The sequence below is a fragment of the Bombina bombina genome, chromosome 5, assembly GCF_027579735.1.
Source record: "Bombina bombina isolate aBomBom1 chromosome 5, aBomBom1.pri, whole genome shotgun sequence".
In the NCBI taxonomy this organism is placed as follows: domain Eukaryota; kingdom Metazoa; phylum Chordata; class Amphibia; order Anura; family Bombinatoridae; genus Bombina; species Bombina bombina.
This window is the reverse complement of record NC_069503.1, coordinates 1,142,017,573-1,142,036,495: the sequence shown is the minus strand read 5'-3', so window position 1 is coordinate 1,142,036,495 and position 18,923 is coordinate 1,142,017,573. Positions and strand designations below refer to the sequence as shown.

Sequence of the window (18,923 nt, the reverse complement as noted above, 5' to 3'; positions counted from 1 at the left end):
GAGGATTCACCCAGCAGAGCTGCATATAGCTCCTCCCCTCTACGTCAGTCCCAGTCATTCGACCAAGAAACAACGAGAAAGGAGTAACCAAGGGTGAAGTGGTGACTGGAGTATAATTTAAAAGATATTTACCTGCCTTAAAACAGGGCGGGCCGTGGACTGATCACACAACAGAAGAAAGGAATTTATCAGGTAAGCATAAATTATGTTTTCTTCTGTTATGTGTGATCAGTCCACGGGTCATCATTACTTCTGGGATACCAATACCAAAGCAAAAGTACACGGATGACGGGAGGGATAGGCAGGCTCATTATACAGAAGGAACCACTGCCTGAAGAACCTTTCTCCCAAAAATAGCCTCCGAAGAAGCAAAAGTGTCAAATTTGTAAAATTTGGAAAAAGTATGAAGCGAAGACCAAGTTGCAGCCTTGCAAATCTGTTCAACAGAGGCCTCATTCTTAAAGGCCCAAGTGGAAGCCACAGCTCTAGTGGAGTGAGCTGTAATTCTTTCAGGAGGCTGCTGTCCAGCAGTCTCATAGGCTAAACGTATTATGCTACGAAGCCAAAAAGAGAGAGAGGTAGCAGAAGCTTTTTGACCTCTCCTCTGTCCAGAGTAAACGACAAACAAGGAAGAAGTTTGGCGAAAATCTTTAGTTGCCTGCAAGTAGAACTTGAGGGCACGAACTACATCTAGATTGTGTAAAAGACGTTCCTTCTTTGAAGAAGGATTTGGACACAAGGATGGGACAACAATCTCTTGATTGATGTTCCTGTTAGTGACTACCTTAGGTAAGAACCCAGGTTTAGTACGCAGAACTACCTTGTCTGAGTGAAAAATCAGATAAGGGGAATCACAATGTAAGGCTGATAACTCAGAGACTCTTCGAGCCGAGGAAATAGCCATTAAAAACAGAACTTTCCAAGATAACATTTTTATATCAATGGAATGAAGGGGTTCAAACGGAACACCCTGAAAAACGTTAAGAACTAAGTTTAAACTCCATGGTGGAGCAACAGCTTTAAACACAGGCTTGATCCTAGCTAAAGCCTGACAAAAGGACTGGACGTCTGGATTTTCTGACAGACGTCTGTGTAACAAGATGGACAGAGCTGAAATCTGTCCCTTTAATGAACTAGCTGATAAACCCTTTTCTAAACCTTCTTGTAGAAAAGACAATATCCTAGCGATCCTAACCTTACTCCAGGAGTAACCTTTGGATTCGCACCAGTATAGGTATTTCCGCCATATTTTATGGTAAATCCTTCTGGTAACAGGCTTCCTAGCCTGAATCAGGGTATCAATAACCGACTCAGAAAAACCACGTTTTGATAAAATCAAGCGTTCAATTTCCAAGCAGTCAGCTTCAGAGAAGTTAGATTTTGATGTTTGAATGGACCCTGTATCAGAAGGTCCTGTCTTAGAGGTAGAGACCAAGGCGGACAGGATGACATGTCCACTAGATCTGCATACCAAGTCCTGCGTGGCCAAGCAGGTGCTATTAGAATTACTGATGCTCTCTCCTGTTTGATTTTGGCAATCAATCGAGGAAGCAGCGGGAAGGGTGGAAACACATAAGCCATCCTGAAGTTCCAAGGTGCTGTCAAAGCATCTATCAGAACTGCTCCCGGATCCCTGGATCTGGACCCGTAGCGAGGAAGTTTGGCGTTCTGGCGAGACGCCATGAGATCTATCTCTGGTTTGCCCCAACGTCGAAGTATTTGGGCAAAGACCTCCGGATGAAGTTCCCACTCCCCCGGATGAAGAGTCTGGCGACTCAAGAAATCCGCCTCCCAGTTCTCCACTCCCGGGATGTGGATTGCTGACAGGTGGCAAGAGTGAGACTCTGCCCAGCGAATTATCTTTGATACTTCCATCATTGCTAGGGAGCTTCTTGTCCCTCCCTGATGGTTGATGTAAGCTACAGTCGTGATGTTGTCCGACTGAAACCTGATGAACCCCCGAGTTATTAACTGGGGCCAAGCCAGAAGAGCATTGAGAACTGCTCTCAATTCCAGAATGTTTATTGGAAGGAGACTCTCCTCCTGATTCCATAGTCCCTGAGCCTTCAGAGAATTCCAGACAGCGCCCCAACCTAGTAGGCTGGCGTCTGTTGTTACAATTGTCCAGTCTGGCCTGCTGAATGGCATTCCCCTGGACAGGTGTGGCCGATGAAGCCACCATAGAAGAGAATTTCTGGTCTCTTGATTCAGATTCAGAGTAGGGGACAAATCTGAGTAATCCCCATTCCACTGACTTAGCATGCATAATTGCAGCGGTCTGAGGTGTAGGCGTGCAAAAGGTACTATGTCCATTGCCGCTACCATTAAGCCGATCACCTCCATGCATTGAGCTACTGACGGGTGTTGAATGGAATGAAGGACGCGGCATGCATTTTGAAGTTTTGTTAACCTGTCTTCTGTCAGGTAAATCTTCATTTCTACAGAATCTATAAGAGTCCCCAAGAATGGAACTCTTGTGAGAGGAAAGAGAGAACTCTTCTTTTCGCTCACTTTCCATCCATGCGACCTTAGAAATGCCAGAACTAACTCTGTATGAGACTTGGCAGTTTGAAAGCTTGAAGCTTGTATTAGAATGTCGTCTAGGTACGGAGCTACCGAAATCCCTCGCGGTCTTAGTACCGCTAGAAGGGCACCCAGAACCTTTGTGAAGATTCTTGGAGCCGTAGCCAATCCGAATGGAAGAGCTACAAACTGGTAGTGCCTGTCTAAGAAGGCAAACCTTAGATACCGGTGATGATCTTTGTGGATCGGTATGTGAAGGTAAGCATCCTTTAAATCCACTGTGGTCATGTACTGACCCTCTTGGATCATGGGTAAGATTGTCCGAATAGTTTCCATTTTGAACGATGGAACTCTTAGGAATTTGTTCAGAGTCTTTAAATCTAAGATTGGCCTGAAAGTTCCCTCTTTTTTGGGAACCACAAACAGGTTTGAGTAGAACCCTTGTCCTTGTTCCGACCACGGAACCGGATGGATCACTCCCATTGTTAACAGATCTTGTACGCAGCGTAGAAACGCTTCTTTCTTTATCTGGTTTGTTGACAACCTTGACAGATGAAATCTCCCTCTTGGGGGAGATAATTTGAAGTCTAGAAGGTATCCCTGAGATATGATCTCTAGTGCCCAGGGATCCTGAACATCTCTTGCCCAGGCCTGGGCGAAGAGAGAGAGTCTGCCCCCTACTAGATCCGGTCCCGGATCGGGGGCTCTCGGTTCATGCTGTCTTTGGGGCAGCAGCAGGTTTCCTGGCCTGCTTGCTTTTGTTCCAGGACTGGTTAGGCTTCCAGCCTTGCCTGTAACGAGCAACAGCTCCTTCCTGTTTTGGTGCAGTGGAGGTTGATGCTGCTCCTGTTTTGAAATTCCGAAAGGGACGAAAATTAGACTGTCTAGCCTTAGCTTTGGCCTTGTCTTGAGGTAGGGCGTGGCCCTTACCTCCCGTAATGTCAGCGATAATTTCTTTCAAACCGGGCCCGAATAAGGACTGCCCCTTGAAAGGTATATTAAGTAATTTGGACTTAGAAGTAACATCAGCTGACCAGGATTTTAGCCACAGTGCCCTGCGTGCCTGTATGGCGAATCCTGAGTTCTTAGCCGTAAGTTTGGTTAAATGTACTACGGCCTCCGAAATGAAAGAATTAGCTAGTTTAAGGACTCTAAGCCTGTCCGTAATGTCGTCTAGCGTAGAGGAACTAAGGTTCTCTTCAAGCGACTCAATCCAAAATGCTGCCGCAGCCGTAATCGGCGCGATACATGCAAGGGGTTGTAATATAAAACCTTGTTGAACAAACATTTTCTTAAGGTAACCCTCTAATTTTTTATCCATTGGATCTGAGAAAGCACAGCTATCCTCCACCGGGATAGTGGTACGCTTAGCTAAAGTAGAAACTGCTCCCTCCACCTTGGGGACCGTTTGCCATAAGTCCCGAGTGGTGGCGTCTATTGGAAACATCTTTCTAAATATTGGAGGGGGTGAGAACGGCACACCGGGTCTATCCCACTCCTTAGTAACAATTTCAGTTAGTCTCTTAGGTATAGGAAAAACGTCAGTACTCGCCGGTACCGCAAAGTATTTATCCAACCTACACAGTTTCTCTGGTATTGCAACAGTGTTACAATCGTTGAGAGCTGCTAAGACCTCCCCTAGTAGTACACGGAGGTTCTCCAATTTAAATTTAAAATTTGAAATATCTGAGTCCAATCTGTTTGGATCAGAACCGTCACCCACAGAATGAAGCTCTCCGTCCTCATGCTCTGCGAGCTGTGACGCAGTATCAGACATGGCCCTAGCATTGTCAGCGCACTCTGTTCTCACCCCAGAGTGATCACGCTTGCCTCTTAGTTCAGGTAATTTAGACAAAACTTCAGTCATAACAGTAGCCATATCTTGTAATGTTATCTGTAATGGCCGCCCAGATGTACTAGGCGCCAAAATATCACGCACCTCCCGGGCGGGAGATGCAGGTACTGTCGCGTGAGGCGAGTTAGTCGGCATAACTCTCCCCTCGCTGTTTGGTGAAATTTGTTCACATTGTACAGATTGACTTTTATTTAAAGTAGCATCAATACAGTTAGTACATAAACTTCTATTGGGCTCCACCTTGGCATTGGAACAAATGACACAGATATCTTCCTCTGAGTCAGACATGTTTAACACACTAGCAAAAAACTTACAACTTGGTTATAATCTTTTTTAGCAAAAAACGTACTGTGCCTCAAAGAGGTACTAACGATTAAATGACAGTTGAAATAATGAACTGAAAAACAGTTATTGCATCAAATTTTAAAACAACACAACTTTTAGCAAAGGTTTGTTCCCATTAGTAAAAAACAACACTAATTAAATTTGTACATAAGAAAACAAAACAACGTTTTTTATACACAGTCACTATAAGAATTCTCACAGCTCTGCTGAGAGAATTTACCTCCCTTCAAAGAAGTTTGAAGACCCCTGAGATCTGTCAGAGATGAACCGGATCATGCAGGAAATATAAAAGTAGCTGACTGGAATTTTTTGATGCGTAGCAAAGAGCGCCAAAAACGGCCCCTCCCTCTCCCACACAGCAGTGAAGAGAAACGAAACTGTCACAATTAAAGCAAAAAACTGCCAAGTGGAAAATAATGCCCAAACATTTATTCACACAGTACCTCAGCAATGTAAACGATTCTACATTCCAGCAAAAACGTTTAACATGAGAATAGTTATTAAAAGGATTAGTGACCTTTAACACAGTAGTTCCGGTGAAATACCATCCCCAGAATACTGAAGTGTATACATACATGTCATTTTAACGGTATGGCAGGCTTTTCTCATCAATTCCATTCAGAAAATAAAAACTGCCACATACCTCAATGCAGATTCATCTGCCCGCTGTCCCCTGATCTGAAGCCTTTACCTCCCTCAGATGGTCGAGAACAGCAATATGATCTTAACGACTCCGGTTAAAATCATAGTAAAAAATCTCTGTCAGATTCTTCCTCAAACTCTGCCAGAGAAGTAATAACACGCTCCGGTGCTATTTTAAAATAACAAACTTTTGATTGAAGTCATAAAAACTAAGTATAATCACCATAGTCCTCTCACACATCCTATCTAGTCGTTGGGTGCAAGAGAATGACTGGGACTGACGTAGAGGGGAGGAGCTATATGCAGCTCTGCTGGGTGAATCCTCTTGCATTTCCTGTTGGGGAGGAGTTATATCCCAGAAGTAATGATGACCCGTGGACTGATCACACATAACAGAAGAAATAGCACAACTCCGGTACTATTTAAAAATAACAAACTTTTGATTGAAGAAAATAAACTAACTATATTTAACCACTCTCTCCTACAACGTCCTTGCTTGTTGAGAGTTGCAAGAAAATGACTGGGTATGACAGTTAGGGGAGGAGCTATATTACAGCTCTGCTGTGGGTGTCCTCTTGCAACTTCCTGTTGGGAATGAGAATATCCCACAAGTAATGGATGATCCGTGGACCGGATACACCTTACAAGAGAAATGTAGGGTAAACCGTCCCTTTAATATTATCAGAAAGTGGTAGATTTTTCTGTCAATCTAAAAATGATGAGAAATAAAAGAATCACATAACAGGAATGTGTTATCTAGCGAGGAACACGGATTGACGAGATGGATCTATGCTTACTCTGAATTTTGTCAGGTTCCGGTCTGTTGGTGCGCTCACTATTATGCGCTTGGCTGGAATTTTCCCTTTAAAGAGGAGAAAAATATTAATATCAGCATGTAATCCTTTCTTAAAAAGAATGAATTTGTGCAGTGTAATGATGAAATGGATTGCTTGGGGAAGCCAAGGGTTTGGTGACAAAAATATCAAATAAAATAACATAATACCCACAGTGCTGACAAACATATGCTCTGGATAACTAAAGGGTGTAAATGTTACAGAAGGGGGAATTGCTAAGCTCTCGACAAGGAGTGTGGGCACTAGCTTACAGCAGTGAGTGTAAGAGTTGGCATAAGGTGACATCAGAGAGTGTGAGAGGTAACCGCAGTGAGTGTGAGGTGACATAAGGTGACAGCATTGAGTGTGAGAGGTGACATAAGGTGACATCAGAGAGTGTGAGAGGTGACAGCATTGAGTGTGAGAGGTGACATAAGGTGACAGCAGTGAGTGTGAGGTGACATAAGGTGACAGCATTGAGTGTGAGAGGTGACAGCAGTGAGTGTGAGAGGTGACATAAGGTGACAGCAGTGAGTGTGAGAGGTGACATAAGGTGACAGCAGTGAGTGTGAGAGGTGACAGCAGTGAGTGTGAGAGGTGACAGCAGTGAGTGTGAGAGGTGGCATAAGGTGACAGCAGTGAGTGTGAGAGGTGACATAAGGTGACAGCAGTGAGTGTGAGAGGTGACAGCAGTGAGTGTGAGAGGTGACATAAGGTGACAGCAATGAGTGTGAGAGGTAACATAAGGTGACAGGAGTGAGTGAGAGGTGACAGCAGTGAGTGTGAGAGGTGACATAAGGTGACAGCAGTGAGTGTGAGAGGTGACATACGGTGACAGCAGTGAGTGTGAGAGGTGACAGCAGTGAGTGTGAGAGGTGACAGCAGTGAGTGTGAGGTGACATAAGGTGACAGCATTGAGTGTGAGAGGTGACATAAGGTGACAGCATTGAGTGTGAGAGGTGACAGCAGTGAGTGTGAGAGGTGACATAAGGTGACAGCAGTGAGTGTGAGGTGACATAGGGTGACAGCATTGATTGTGAGAGGTAACATAAGGTGACAGTAATGAGTGTGAGAGGTAACATAAGGTGACAGCAGTGAGTGTGAGAGGTGACATAAGGTGACAGCAGTGAGTATAAGGTGACAGCATTGAGTGTGAGAGGTGACATAAGGTGACAGCATTGAGTGTGAGAGGTGACATAAGGTGACAGCAGTAATTGTGAGAGGTGACAAAGTGACAGCAGTGGGTGTGAGAGGTGACAGCAATGAGTATAAGGTGACAGCAGTGAGTGTGAGAGGTGACAGCAGTGAGTGTGAGAGGTGACATAAGGTGACAGCATTGAGTGTGAGAGGTGACATAAGGTGATAGCAGTAATTGTGAGAGGTGACAGCAGTGAGTATGAGGTGACATAAGGTGACAGCAGTGAGTATGAGGTGACATAAGATGACAGCAGTGAGTGTGAGAGATGACATAAGGTGACAGCAGTGAGTGTGAGAGGCAACATAAGGTGACAGCAGTGAGTGTGAGAGGTGACATAAGGTGACAGCAGTGAGTGTGAGAGGTGACAGCAGTGAGTGTGAGAGGTGACATAAGGTGACAGCAGTGAGTGTGAGAGGTGACAGCAGTGAGTGTGAGAGGTGACATCAGTGAGTGTAAGAGATGACAGCAGTGAGTGTGAGAGATGACATAAGGTGACAGCAGTGAGTGTGAGAGGTAACATAAGGTGACAGCAGTGAGTGTGAGAGGTGACATAAGGTGACAGCAGTGAGTGTGAGAGGTAACATAAGGTGACAGCAGTGAGTGTGAGAGGTGACATAAGGTGACAGCAGTGAGTGTGAGAGGTAACATAAGGTGACAGCAGTGAGTGTCAGAGGTAACATAAGGTGACAGCAGTGAGTGTGAGAGGTAACATAAGGTGACAGAAGTGAGTGTGAGAGGTAACATAAGGTGACAGCAGTGAGTGTGAGAGGTAACATAAGGTGACAGAAGTGAGTGTGAGAGGTAACATAAGGTGACAGCAGTGAGTGTGAGAGGTAACATAAGGTGACAGCAGTGAGTGTGAGAGAGGTGACATAAGGTGACAGCAGTGAGTGTGAGAGGTAACATAAGGTGACAGCAGTGAGTGTGAGAGGTAACATAAGGTGACAGCAGTGAGTGTGAGAGGTAACATAAGGTGACAGCATTGAGTGTGAGAGGTGACATAAGGTGATAGCAGTAATTGTGAGAGGTGACAGCAGTGAGTATGAGGTGACATAAGGTGACAGCAGTGAGTATGAGGTGACATAAGGTGACAGCAGTGAGTATAAGGTGACAGCAGTGAGTGTGAGAGGTGACATAAGGTGACAGCAGTGAGTATGAGGTGACATAAGGTGACAGCAGTGAGTGTGAGAGGCAACATAAGGTGACAGCAGTGAGTGTGAGAGGTGACAGCAGTGAGTGTGAGAGGTGACATAAGGTGACAGCAGTGAGTGTGAGAGGTGACAGCAGTGAGTGTGAGAGGTGACAGCAGTGAGTGTGAGAGGTGACAGCAGTGAGTGTGAGAGATGACATAAGGTGACAGCAGTGAGTGTGAGAGGTGACATAAGGTGACAGCAGTGAGTGTGAGAGGTGAGAGCAGTGAGTGTGAGAGGTGACAGCAGTGAGTGTGAGAGGTGACATAAGGTGACAGCAGTGAGTGTGAGAGGTGACATAAGGTGACATCAGTGAGTGTGAGAGGTGACAGCAGTGAGTGTGAGAGGTGACATAAGGTGACAGCAGTGAGTGTGAGAGGTGACATAAGGTGACATCAGTGAGTGTGAGAGGTGACAGCAGTGAGTGTGAGAGGTGACATAAGGTGACAGCAGTGAGTGTGAGAGGTGACATAAGGTGACATCAGTGAGTGTGAGAGGTGACAGCAGTGAGTGTGAGAGGTGACATAAGGTGACAGCAGTGAGTGTGAGAGGTGACATAAGGTGACAGCAGTGAGTGTGAGAGGTGAGAGCAGTGAGTGTGAGAGGTAACATAAGGTGACAGCAGTGATTGTGAGAGGTAACATAAGGTGACAAAAGTGAGTGTGAGAGGTAACATAAGGTGACAAAAGTGAGTGTGAGAGGTAACATAAGGTGACAGCAGTGAGTGTGAGAGGTAACATAAGGTGACAGCAGTGATTGTGAGAGGTAACATAAGGTGACAGCAGTGAGTGTGAGAGGTAACATAAGGTGACAAAAGTGAGTGTGAGAGGTAACATAAGGTGACAGCAGTGAGTGTGAGAGGTAACATAAGGTGACAGCAGTGATTGTGAGAGGTAACATAAGGTGACAGCAGTGAGTGTGAGAGAGGTAACATAAAGTGACAGCAGTGAGTGTGAGAGGTAACATAAGGTGACAGCAGTGAGTGTGAGAGGTAACATAAGGTGACAGCAGTGAGTGTGAGAGGTAACATAAGGTGACAGCAGTGAGTGTGAGAGGTAACATAAGGTGACAGCAGTGAGTGTGAGAGGTAACATAAGGTGACAGCAGTGATTGTGAGAGGTAACATAAGGTGACAGCAGTGATTGTGAGAGGTAACATAAGGTGACAGCAGTGAGTGTGAGAGAGGTAACATAAGGTGACATCAGTGAGTGTGAGAGAGGTAACATAAGGTGACATCAGTGAGTGTGAGAGGTAACATAAGGTGACAGCAGTGATTGTGAGAGGTAACATAAGGTGACAAGAGTGAGTGTGAGAGAGGTAACATAAGGTGACAGCAGTGAGTGTGAGAGGTAACATAAGGTGACAGCAGTGATTGTGAGAGGTAACATAAGGTGACAAGAGTGAGTGTGAGAGGTAACATAAGGTGACATCAGTGAGTGTGAGAGAGGTAACATAAGGTGACATCAGTGAGTGTGAGAGGTGACAGCAGTGAGTATGAGAGAGGTAACATAAGGTGACATCAGTGAGTGTGAGAGGTAACATAAGGTGACAGCAGTGAGTGTGAGAGGTAACATAAGGTGACATCAGTGAGTGTGAGAGGTAACATAAGGTGACAGCAGTGAGTGTGAGAGGTAACATAAGGTGACAGCAGTGAGTGTGAGAGAGGTAACATAAGGTGACAGCAGTGAGTGTGAGAGAGGTAACATAAGGTGACAGCAGTGAGTGTGAGAGAGGTAACATAAGGTGACAGCAGTGAGTGTGAGAGGTAACATAAGGTGACAGCAGTGAGTGTGAGAGGTAACATAAGGTGACAGCAGTGATTGTGAGAGAGGTAACAACAGTGAGTGTGAGAGGTAACATAAGGTGACAGCAGTGAGTGTGAGAGGGGTAACATAAGGTGACAGCAGTGAGTGTGAGAGTAACATAAGTGACAGCAGTGAGTGTAGAGGTAACATAAGGTGACAGCAGTGAGTGTGAGAGGTAACATAAGGTGACAGCAGTGAGTGTGAGAGAGGGTAACATAAGGTTGACAGCAGTGAGTGTGAGAGTAACATAAGGTCGACAGCAGTGAGTGTGAGAGGTAACATAAGGTGACAGCAGTGAGTGTGAGAGAGGTAACATAAGGTGACAGCAGTGAGTGTGAGAGGTAACATAAGGTGACAGCATGAGTGTGAGAGTAACATAAGTGAAAGGCAGTGAGTGTGAGAGGTAACATAAGGTGACAGCAGTGAGTGTGAGAGGTAACATAAGGTGACAGCAGTGAGTGTGAGAGGTAACATAAGGTGACAGCAGTGAGTGTGAGAGGTAACATAAGGTGACAGCAGTGAGTGTGAGAGGTAACATAAGGTGACAGCAGTGAGTGTGAGAGGTAACATAAGGTGACAGCAGTGAGTGTGAGAGGTAACATAAGGTGACAGCAGTGAGTGTGAGAGGTAACATAAGGTGACAGCAGTGAGTGTGAGAGGTAACATAAGGTGACAGCAGTGAGTGTGAGAGGTAACATAAGGTGACAGCAGTGAGTGTGAGAGGTAACATAAGGTGACAGCAGTGAGTGTGAGAGGTAACATAAGGTGACAGCAGTGAGTGTGAGAGAGGTAACATAAGGTGACAGCAGTGAGTGTGAGAGGTAACATAAGGTGACAGCAGTGAGTGTGAGAGGTAACATAAGGTGACAGCAGTGAGTGTGAGAGAGGTAACATAAGGTGACAGCAGTGAGTGTGAGAGGTAACATAAGGTGACAGCAGTGAGTGTGAGAGGTAACATAAGGTGACAGCAGTGAGTGTGAGAGGTAACATAAGGTGACAGCAGTGAGTGTGAGAGGTAACATAAGGTGACAGCAGTGAGTGTGAGAGGTAACATAAGGTGACAGCAGTGAGTGTGAGAGGTAACATAAGGTGACAGCAGTGAGTGTGAGAGGTAACATAAGGTGACAGCAGTGAGTGTGAGAGGTAACATAAGGTGACAGCAGTGAGTGTGAGAGGTAACATAAGGTGACAGCAGTGAGTGTGAGAGGTAACATAAGGTGACAGCAGTGAGTGTGAGAGGTAACATAAGGTGACAGCAGTGAGTGTGAGAGAGGTAACATAAGGTGACAGCAGTGAGTGTGAGAGGTGACATAAGGTGACAGCAGTGAGTGTGAGAGAGGTAACATAAGGTGACAGCAGTGAGTGTGAGAGGTAACATAAGGTGACAGCAGTGAGTGTGAGAGGTAACATAAGGTGACAGCAGTGAGTGTGAGAGGTAACATAAGGTGACAGCAGTGAGTGTGAGAGGTAACATAAGGTGACAGCAGTGAGTGTGAGAGGTAACATAAGGTGACAGCAGTGAGTGTGAGAGAGGTAACATAAGGTGACAGCAGTGAGTGTGAGAGGTAACATAAGGTGACAGCAGTGAGTGTGAGAGGTAACATAAGGTGACAGCAGTGAGTGTGAGAGGTAACATAAGGTGACAGCAGTGAGTGTGAGAGAGGTAACATAAGGTGACAGCAGTGAGTGTGAGAGGTAACATAAGGTGACAGCAGTGAGTGTGAGAGGTAACATAAGGTGACAGCAGTGAGTGTGAGAGAGGTAACATAAGGTGACAGCAGTGAGTGTGAGAGGTAACATAAGGTGACAGCAGTGAGTGTGAGAGGTAACATAAGGTGACAGCAGTGAGTGTGAGAGAGGTAACATAAGGTGACAGCAGTGAGTGTGAGAGGTAACATAAGGTGACAGCAGTGAGTGTGAGAGGTAACATAAGGTGACAGCAGTGAGTGTGAGAGGGTAACATAAGGTGACAGCAGTGAGTGTGAGAGAGGTAACATAAGGTGACAGCAGTGAGTGTGAGAGGTAACATAAGGTGACAGCAGTGAGTGTGAGAGGTAACATAAGGTGACAGCAGTGAGTGTGAGAGGTAACATAAGGTGACAGCAGTGAGTGTGAGAGGTAACATAAGGTGACAGCAGTGAGTGTGAGAGGTAACATAAGGTGACAGCAGTGAGTGTGAGAGGTAACATAAGGTGACAGCAGTGAGTGTGAGAGGTAACATAAGGTGACAGCAGTGAGTGTGAGAGGTAACATAAGGTGACAGCAGTGAGTGTGAGAGGTAACATAAGGTGACAGCAGTGAGTGTGAGAGGTAACATAAGGTGACAGCAGTGAGTGTGAGAGAGGTAACATAAGGTGACAAGAGTGAGTGTGAGAGGTAACATAAGGTGACAGCAGTGAGTGTGAGAGGTAACATAAGGTGACAGCAGTGAGTGTGAGAGGTAACATAAGGTGACAGCAGTGAGTGTGAGAGGTAACATAAGGTGACAGCAGTGAGTGTGAGAGGTAACATAAGGTGACAGCAGTGAGTGTGAGAGGTAACATAAGGTGACAGCAGTGAGTGTGAGAGGTAACATAAGGTGACAGCAGTGAGTGTGAGAGGTAACATAAGGTGACAGCAGTGAGTGTGAGAGGTAACATAAGGTGACAGCAGTGAGTGTGAGAGGTAACATAAGGTGACAGCAGTGAGTGTGAGAGGTAACATAAGGTGACAGCAGTGAGTGTGAGAGGTAACATAAGGTGACAGCAGTGAGTGTGAGAGAGGTAACATAAGGTGACAGCAGTGAGTGTGAGAGGTAACATAAGGTGACAGCAGTGAGTGTGAGAGGTAACATAAGGTGACAGCAGTGAGTGTGAGAGGTAACATAAGGTGACAGCAGTGAGTGTGAGAGGTAACATAAGGTGACAGCAGTGAGTGTGAGAGGTAACATAAGGTGACAGCAGTGAGTGTGAGAGGTAACATAAGGTGACAGCAGTGAGTGTGAGAGAGGTAACATAAGGTGACAGCAGTGAGTGTGAGAGGTAACATAAGGTGACAGCAGTGAGTGTGAGAGGTAACATAAGGTGACAGCAGTGAGTGTGAGAGAGGTAACATAAGGTGACAGCAGTGAGTGTGAGAGGTAACATAAGGTGACAGCAGTGAGTGTGAGAGGTAACATAAGGTGACAGCAGTGAGTGTGAGAGGTAACATAAGGTGACAGCAGTGAGTGTGAGAGGTGACATAAGGTGACAGCAGTGAGTGTGAGAGGTAACATAAGGTGACAGCAGTGAGTGTGAGAGGTAACATAAGGTGACAGCAGTGAGTGTGAGAGAGGTAACATAAGGTGACAGCAGTGAGTGTGAGAGAGGTAACATAAGGTGACAGCAGTGAGTGTGAGAGGTAACATAAGGTGACAGCAGTGAGTGTGAGAGGTAACATAAGGTGACAGCAGTGAGTGTGAGAGAGGTAACATAAGGTGACAGCAGTGAGTGTGAGAGGTGACATAAGGTGACAGCAGTGAGTGAGAGAGGTAACATAAGGTGACAGCAGTGAGTGTGAGAGGTGACATAAGGTGACAGCAGTGAGTGTGAGAGGTGACATAAGGTGACAGCAGTGAGTGAGAGAGGTGACAGCAGTGGGTGTGAGAGGTAACATAAGGTGACAGCAGTGAGTGTGAGAGGTAACATAAGGTGACAGCAGTGAGTGTGAGAGGTAACATAAGGTGACAGCAGTGAGTGTGAGAGGTAACATAAGGTGACAGCAGTGAGTGTGAGAGAGGTAACATAAGGTGACAGCAGTGAGTGTGAGAGGTAACATAAGGTGACAGCAGTGAGTGTGAGAGGTAACATAAGGTGACAGCAGTGAGTGTGAGAGGTAACATAAGGTGACAGCAGTGAGTGTGAGAGGTAACATAAGGTGACAGCAGTGAGTGTGAGAGAGGTAACATAAGGTGACAGCAGTGAGTGTGAGAGGGTAACATAAGGTGACAGCAGTGAGTGTGAGAGGTAACATAAGGTGACAGCAGTGAGTGTGAGAGGTAACATAAGGTGACAGCAGTGAGTGTGAGAGGTAACATAAGGTGACAGCAGTGAGTGTGAGAGGTAACATAAGGTGACAGCAGTGAGTGTGAGAGGTAACATAAGGTGACAGCAGTGAGTGTGAGAGGTAACATAAGGTGACAAGAGTGAGTGTGAGAGGTAACATAAGGTGACAGCAGTGAGTGTGAGAGGTAACATAAGGTGACAGCAGTGAGTGTGAGAGAGGTAACATAAGGTGACAGCAGTGAGTGTGAGAGGTAACATAAGGTGACAGCAGTGAGTGTGAGAGGTGACATCCGTGAGTGTGAGAGGTAACATAAGGTGACAGCAGTGAGTGTGAGAGGTAACATAAGGTGACAGCAGTGAGTGTGAGAGAGGTAACATAAGGTGACAGCAGTGAGTGTGAGAGGTGACATAAGGTGACAGCAGTGAGTGTGAGAGAGGTAACATAAGGTGACAGCAGTGAGTGTGAGAGGTAACATAAGGTGACAGCAGTGAGTGTGAGAGGTAACATAAGGTGACAGCAGTGAGTGTGAGAGGTAACATAAGGTGACAGCAGTGAGTGTGAGAGGTAACATAAGGTGACAGCAGTGAGTGTGAGAGGTAACATAAGGTGACAGCAGTGAGTGTGAGAGAGGTAACATAAGGTGACATCAGTGAGTGTGAGAGAGGTAACATAAGGTGACATCAGTGAGTGTGAGAGGTAACATAAGGTGACATCAGTGAGTGTGAGAGGTAACATAAGGTGACATCAGTGAGTGTGAGAGGTAACATAAGGTGACAGCAGTGAGTGTGAGAGAGGTAACATAAGGTGACAGCAGTGAGTGTGAGAGGTAACATAAGGTGACAGCAGTGAGTGTGAGAGGTAACATAAGGTGACAGCAGTGAGTGTGAGAGAGGTAACATAAGGTGACAGCAGTGAGTGTGAGAGGTAACATAAGGTGACAGCAGTGAGTGTGAGAGGTAACATAAAGTGACAGCAGTGAGTGTGAGAGAGGTAACATAAGGTGACAGCAGTGAGTGTGAGAGGTAACATAAGGTGACAGCAGTGAGTGTGAGAGGTAACATAAGGTGACAGCAGTGAGTGTGAGAGGTAACATAAGGTGACAGCAGTGAGTGTGAGAGGTAACATAAGGTGACAGCAGTGAGTGTGAGAGGTAACATAAGGTGACAGCAGTGAGTGTGAGAGAGGTAACATAAGGTGACAGCAGTGAGTGTGAGAGGTAACATAAGGTGACAGCAGTGAGTGTGAGAGGTAACATAAGGTGACAGCAGTGAGTGTGAGAGGTAACATAAGGTGACAGCAGTGAGTGTGAGAGGTAACATAAGGTGACAGCAGTGAGTGTGAGAGGTAACATAAGGTGACAGCAGTGAGTGTGAGAGGTAACATAAGGTGACAGCAGTGAGTGTGAGAGGTAACATAAGGTGACAGCAGTGAGTGTGAGAGGTAACATAAGGTGACAGCAGTGAGTGTGAGAGGTAACATAAGGTGACAGCAGTGAGTGTGAGAGGTAACATAAGGTGACAGCAGTGAGTGTGAGAGGTAACATAAGGTGACAGCAGTGAGTGTGAGAGAGGTAACATAAGGTGACAGCAGTGAGTGTGAGAGGTAACATAAGGTGACAGCAGTGAGTGTGAGAGGTAACATAAGGTGACAGCAGTGAGTGTGAGAGGTAACATAAGGTGACAGCAGTGAGTGTGAGAGGTAACATAAGGTGACAGCAGTGAGTGTGAGAGGTAACATAAGGTGACAGCAGTGAGTGTGAGAGGTAACATAAGGTGACAGCAGTGAGTGTGAGAGGTAACATAAGGTGACAGCAGTGAGTGTGAGAGGTAACATAAGGTGACAGCAGTGAGTGTGAGAGGTGACAGCAGTGAGTGTGAGAGGTAACATAAGGTGACAGCAGTGAGTGTGAGAGGTAACATAAGGTGACAGCAGTGAGTGTGAGAGGTAACATAAGGTGACAGCAGTGAGTGTGAGAGGTGACATAAGGTGACAGCAGTGATTGTGAGAGAGGTAACATAAGGTGACAAGAGTGAGTGTGAGAGGTAACATAAGGTGACAGCAGTGAGTGTGAGAGGTAACATAAGGTGACAAGAGTGAGTGTGAGAGGTAACATAAGGTGACAGCAGTGAGTGTGAGAGGTAACATAAGGTGACAGCAGTGAGTGTGAGAGGTAACATAAGGTGACAGCAGTGAGTGTGAGAGAGGTAACATAAGGTGACAGCAGTGAGTGTGAGAGAGGTAACATAAGGTGACATCAGTGAGTGTGAGAGGTAACATAAGGTGACAGCAGTGAGTGTGAGAGGTGACATAAGGTGACAGCAGTGAGTGTGAGAGGTAACATAAGGTGACAGCAGTGAGTGTGAGAGGTGACAGCAGTGAGTGTGAGAGGTGACATAAAGGTGACAGCAGTGAGTGTGAGAGGTAACATAAGGTGACAGCAGTGAGTGTGAGAGGTAACATAAGGTGACAGCAGTGAGTGTGAGAGAGGTAACATAAGGTGACAGCAGTGAGTGTGAGAGGTAACATAAGGTGACAGCAGTGGGTGTGAGAGGTAACATAAGGTGACAGCAGTGATTGTGAGAGGTAACAACAGTGATTGTGAGAGGTGACAGCAGTGAGTGTGAGAGGTAACAACAGTGAGTGTGAGAGGTAACAGGTGACAGCAGTGAGTGTGAGAGGTAACAACAGTGAGTGTGAGAGGTAACAACAGTGAGTGTGAGAGGTAACAACAGTGAGTGTGAGAGGTAACAACAGTGAGTGTGAGAGGTAACAACAGTGAGTGTGAGAGGTAACAACAGTGAGTGTGAGAGGTGACAGCAGTTAGTGTGAGAGGTAACAACAGTGAGTGTGAGAGGTAACAACAGTGAGTGTGAGAGGTGACAGCAGTGAGTGTGAGAGGTAACAACAGTGAGTGTGAGAGGTGACAGCAGTGATTGTGAGAGGTAACAACATAAGGTGACATCAGTGAGTGTGAGAGGTAACATAAGGTGACAGCAGTGAGTGTGAGAGGTAACAACATAAGGTGACAGCAGTGAGTATGAGAGGTAACATAAGGTGACATCAGTGAGTGTGAGAGGTAACAACATAAGGTGACAGCAGTGAGTGTGAGAGGTAACATAAGGTGACAGCAGTGAGTGTGAGAGGTAACATAAGGTGACATCAGTGAGTGTGAGAGGTAACATAAGGTGACATCAGTGAGTGTGAGAGGTAACATAAGGTGACAAGAGTGAGTGTGAGAGGTAACATAAGGTGACAGCAGTGAGTGTGAGAGGTAACATAAGGTGACAGCAGTGAGTGTGAGAGGTAACATAAGGTGACAGCATTGAGTGTGAGAGGTGACATAAGGTGACAGCAGTGAGTGTGAGAGGTAACATAAGGTGACAGCAGTGAGTGTGAGAGGTAACATAAGGTGACAGCAGTGAGTGTGAGAGGTAACATAAGGTGACAGCAGTGAGTGTGAGAGGTAACATAAGGTGACAGCAGTGAGTGTGAGAGGTAACATAAGGTGACAGCAGTGAGTGTGAGGTGACATAAGGTGACAGCAGTGAGTGTGAGAGGTAACATAAGGTGACAGCAGTGAGTGTGAGAGGTAACATAAGGTGACAGCAGTGAGTGTGAGAGGTAACATAAGGTGACAGCAGTGAGTGTGAGAGGTAACATAAGGTGACAGCAGGTGAGTGTGAGAGGTAACATAAGGTGACAGCAGTGAGTGTGAGAGGTAACATAAGGTGACAGCAGTGAGTGTGAGAGGTAACATAAGGTGACAGCAGTGAGTGTGAGAGGTAACATAAGGTGACAGCAGTGAGTGTGAGAGGTAACATAAGGTGACAGCAGTGAGTGTGAGAGGGTAACATAAGGTGACAGCAGTGAGTGTGAGAGGTAACATAAGGTGACAGAAGTGAGTGTGAGAGGTAACATAAGGTGACAGCAGTGAGTGTGAGAGGTAACATAAGGTGACAGCAGTGAGTGTGAGAGGTAACATAAGGTGACAGCAGTGAGTGTGAGAGGTAACATAAGGTGACAGCAGTGAGTGTGAGAGGTAACATAAGGTGACAGCAGTGAGTGTGAGAGAGGTAACATAAGGTGACAGCAGTGAGTGTGAGAGGTAACATAAGGTGACAGCAGTGAGTGTGAGAGGTAACATAAGGTGACAGCAGTGAGTGTGAGAGAGGTAACATAAGGTGACAGCAGTGAGTGTGAGAGGTAACATAAGGTGACAGCAGTGAGTGTGAGAGGTAACATAAGGTGACATCAGTGAGTGTGAGAGGTAACATAAGGTGATAGCAGTAATTGTGAGAGGTGACAGCAGTGAGTATGAGGTGACATAAGGTGACAGCAGTGAGTGTGAGAGGTGACAAAGTGATTGTGAGAGGTAACAACAGTGAGTGTGAGAGGTAACAACAGTGATTGTGAGAGGTAACAACAGTGAGTGTGAGAGGTAACAACAGTGATTGTGAGAGGTAACAACAGTGAGTGTGAGAGGTAACAACAGTGAGTGTGAGAGGTAAC

At 45.9% G+C, this 18,923-nt stretch overlaps 1 protein-coding gene across 1 annotated transcript in view; it reads right to left on the bottom strand.

The window, feature by feature from the left end:
* PYCR3 (pyrroline-5-carboxylate reductase 3) overlaps positions 1 to 18,923 on the bottom strand; it is an 88,075-nt gene that overhangs the window by 59,381 nt on the left and 9,771 nt on the right. The window contains exon 2 of the mRNA XM_053715440.1: positions 6,163 to 6,227. Within this exon, the coding sequence (XP_053571415.1) occupies positions 6,163 to 6,227 (65 nt within the window). The remainder of the gene's footprint in view (positions 1 to 6,162; positions 6,228 to 18,923) is intronic.